This window comes from Tachysurus vachellii, chromosome 20 (assembly GCF_030014155.1).
Source record: "Tachysurus vachellii isolate PV-2020 chromosome 20, HZAU_Pvac_v1, whole genome shotgun sequence".
In the NCBI taxonomy this organism is placed as follows: Eukaryota; Metazoa; Chordata; class Actinopteri; order Siluriformes; family Bagridae; genus Tachysurus; species Tachysurus vachellii.
The window spans coordinates 17,521,246-17,525,700 of NC_083479.1; the positions used below are offsets into that span (position 1 = coordinate 17,521,246).

General features: G+C 36.5%; 1 protein-coding gene across 1 annotated transcript; it reads left to right on the top strand.

Annotated features, from left to right (window-relative positions):
- Positions 1 to 275: 275 nt before the first annotated feature.
- Positions 276 to 3,579, top strand: LOC132863536 (beta-microseminoprotein-like). The gene is made up of 4 exons (XM_060896398.1): positions 276 to 388; positions 1,010 to 1,103; positions 2,853 to 2,970; positions 3,334 to 3,579. The coding sequence occupies exons 1-4, from the start codon at positions 386 to 388 to the stop codon at positions 3,440 to 3,442; spliced, it is 324 nt and encodes a 107-aa protein (XP_060752381.1). The 5' UTR covers positions 276 to 385; the 3' UTR covers positions 3,443 to 3,579.
- The last annotated feature ends 876 nt before the right edge of the window (positions 3,580 to 4,455 follow it).

The following is a 4,455-nucleotide window of genomic DNA, read 5'->3' on the forward strand; positions in this document are numbered from 1 at the left end:
CAACAGTTTGTAGTCGAGTAGAATTGTGCAACCAAGAGCTGCTGAGGAACTGACAGGTCAGCATCATTTATGAGTTCATTACAGACCCAACACTAATTCCTTCCTGCCAAATGATTAGAGTTAAGAGTAAATTAGAATAAAGAACTCAGGGCCACTTTTTCTTTTTTAGTGCACTATTTTGTCCTGAACTGTACCTTTGGCTTCGTGTGTTTGTGTTTCTTTATTTATTAACCTTAAGTAAACTCTGCACTTACACACATCCTGCTGATATGGAGTGTTTTTTTCTGGAAGTGTGTGTGATGTCATTCGCTCCAAACCTCTTCCTGCTCTATTTAAACCTGAGCATCTGCTTCAGATCAGAGATTTTATATCAAATTTCAGAATAATGGTGAGTTCACTTTTTTTTATTTTAATAATATAGAGATTTATTCCCAAAGTGCATGATTATTATTATTATTATTATTATTATTATTATTATTATTATTGATAATTCTGTAAGCTTTATTAACATTTTCTGTGTACTGGAATAAAACAGGCTTATTATGTTTAAACAATCTTTTTTTTTTTGAGTATTTTTACAGATATTTCTAAATGATAAATCCTGAAATCTAAAAATCATTAAATTCATAAAGATTAAAGATCAATAACAGTTGCATTGAGTTCAATAACTTAACTCAGTAACTTAAACTTTTTATTTTTACGTTTGCGTTTTTATTTGTGAATAGTTTTTGTAGCTAGTACTTTTCTAGCTTTTTTTTTTTGCCAGACTTTAATGTTATGGAATAATCCTTTTTTTTTTTTACTTTTTTTATTTCATTTTTAATTAATTATATTTATAGAATAATGACATATAACCTTAATGAAGTCGTTTCAGTTTAAGGTTGTATGACAACAAAATGTAGAAATATTCAGTGGGGTGTAAATATTTATGAAAGTAAAGACATAAGTTTGTAAGTTTTGTGAGTTCGGTATAATTTTCTCTTGGTTTGTTTGTTTTATCGTTCCAAAGTCCATGATGAAGAGGTCGGTGTTTGTGGGTTTTGTCCTGCTTGCTCTTGTCCCTATGATCCATGCTGCCTGCTGGCGTCAACAGAACAAAATTGGTAGATGTTTACACACACGCACACACATACACACACATACACATACACACACACACACACACACAAACACACACATACACACACACACATACACACACACACACCTACACACACACACCACACACACACACACACACACACTGTACACACACACATACACACACACACACACACACACACACACACACACACACACACATACAGTACACACACACACAAACACACAAACTTGTTAGTTAGTCATTATTCCTTTCAAAATCATCATTATTAATAATATCCTGTCAGTAAACTCACTTCACTCAATTTTCAATTTTTATTTAATTTTCAAAAATGAATTTCAAACAATTATGAAGAAATTTACATTTAGTGAACACACACTTCTGTCTGGTATCACTGGTATACTGTCTGGTATTACCAGATGTAGAGAGTAGAGACAATCACGAATTGACAATCACGAGATACTTGAAGTCGTATCTCACGAGATAAGGGGGAAGTCGTGGCCTAACGGTTAGAGAGTTTGACTCATAACCCTGAGGTTGTGGGTTCGAGTCTCGGGCCGGCCACGACTGAGGTGCCCTTGAGCAAGGCACCGAACCAATCAACTGCTCCCCGGGCGCCGCAGCATAAATAGCTGCCCACTCCTCCGTGTCTGTGTTCACGGTGTGTGTGTGTGTTCACTGCTGTGTGTGTGTGCACTTTGGATGGGTTAAATGCAGAGAACAAATTCTGAGTATGGGTCACCATAATTAGCTGTATGTCACGTCACGTCACGAATCTTGAAGATCCAGAAAAAAAAAATCAATAAATTCTCTTATTTTTAGTCACAAGCTCACCTCTAATCTCTGGGTTAGTATTAAACATTACCTGCTGACACCATTCAGTTACGTTAGCTCTTGTGTTTATCCAGACAGGAAGTTTATACAACTATCAAAGTCTTCACAAACTTTACTTCGAACGAATCGTTCTCAAGCTCTTTGTTGAACACGAACACTTTTCAGATCCATGACAAACACTGATGTTTTAAGAATTAATAAATACATGATTGTCCAAGGGGGGGCACAGTGGCTTAGTGGTTAGCACGTTCGCCTCACACCTCCAGGGTCAGGGTTCGATTCCCGCCTCCGCCTTGTGTGTGTGGAGTTTGCATGTTCTCCCCGTGCCTTGGGGGTTTCCTCCGGGTACTCCGGTTTCCTCCCCCCGGTCCAAAGACATGCATGGTAGGTTGATTGGTATCTCTGGAAAATTGTCCCTAGTGTGTGATTGCGTGAGTGAATGAGTGTGTGTGTGTGTGTGCCCTGCGATGGGTTGGCACTCCGTCCAGGGTGTACCCTGCCTTGATGCCCGATGACGCCTGAGATAGGCACAGGCTCCCCGTGACCCGAGGTAGTTCGGATAAGCAGTAGAAGATGAATGAATGAATGAATGAATGATTGTCCAAGAACAAGAAAAAATCTTAATGCCTCGTTAATGCATCCTTAATGCAGGAACACGACAACATCGTGTTCTACTCCTTGCAGCTAAAAACAGGAATCTGACACAGAAAAAATATCCTGGACATTTAAAGACTCAGAAACACTTTTGTAATCTTCTAGATATTTGATTTTAATGCTTGATGTGTTCAGAACATTAAATGAAGCTGCACTGCATGACTGGTCGACCAGATAACCGCACAAACGTTCATGTTTCTAATAAAGTGGTGACAAGTTTGTGTTGCATATTGAAACTGAACATCAGTTCTCTTTACTGTAGATGCGACTCATTGTCAAGACAATGTGGACAAGACGTGGCACCCGGTCGGATCCAGATGGACAAACAGCCAGTGTGCAAAGTGCAGTTGCTCTGTGGATATGATTGACTGCTGTGACGGGTAAAAACACACAACATACTGCACCATCACCTTCATCACTCCATCACCTTCTTCACTGTATAATGTTCTTCACTCCATCATCTTCTTTACTTCACCTTCTTCACTTCATCACTCCATCATCTTCTTCACTTCACCTTCTTCACTTCATCACTCTATCACGTTCTTCACTCCATCACCTTCTTCTCTTCACCTTCTTCACTTCAACACTCCATCACCTTCAATACTTTATCACCTTCTTCACCTTCAACACTCCACCATCTTCTTCACTTCACTTTCTTCACCTTCCTCACTCTAACACATTCTTCACTCCATCACCTTCTTCACTCCTTCACCTTCTTCACAATTTTTTTATGTCTTTTACAGATGGCCAACACATGTGTCTGGAGGCTGCAGCATTAAATATGATTATAAAACCTGTACATATGAATTGATTTATCCGGATAGAAATAGCCCCTGTATGGGAAGTGGATAGAGATTATTAAGATGAGATAAAAAAAAAAAAAAATAAAAAAAATGAGATAAAAACAACTGCAGAATTAAACCACAGAAGTACAAATACAACATGATGATGACTTTGAACATAAATATAATAAAGATTTACTTACTGATTACTGTTGTTGAGTGATGTGTCAGTAAAGCAGACTGGAGTCTCTGGTTCAATAAAGAAAATCTTGTTTACTGTACAATAGTTTAGTGTGAAAAATCTGATCTAAGTTAAAACTAAATCTGATCTGTGGGAAAAATCAGATGAGTTGGTCCTGAACTCAGAAGCAGGTGGCTGCACCTTTAAGGATCTTTAACAGTGAAGCAGGAACATTTGAGATCAGTTGAAAGCTGGACGTTCTGGACTGCGATTGAAGTGGTGGCTCCTGGAGGTGTGGTGAAGGTGGATGTGGTTTTATCCTTCACTTCACCTTCTCTACTACTTTATACGTGTCAGTTTTTTTTTAGTCAGGTTTATAATTGTTGTTTTTATTTTCTTCTTTCATTTTGTGAGTTTGCCTCTTTATTTGTATCATATATCTATATATATATATATATATATATATATATATATATATATATATATATATATATATATATACGTATATATATATATATATATATATATATATATATATATATATATATATATATATATATATATATATATATGGAAAATATACCTGTAATAAAATCTTATTCATCTAATGGCATGTGGAGAAACATGATGATGATGATGATGATGATGATGATGATGATGATGATGATGATAGTCTTAAATGATTTCTGGTTCTGGAATCTTAAGTCTGTAACCTAGTGAACCAGAGTTAATGTATTCAATGATAAGAGACTTAAAAGCACTTTTGTATGTCATGCAGGAAAAGGGCTTCTGTCAAATGCTATACATGTAAATGATTTCTCTGTAAGAGTTCACTCAGGTTAATGATCTGCTTTTTTATTTTCTATCTTTTCCTGTACCTTTGACTTTGTTTGTTTGTGTTT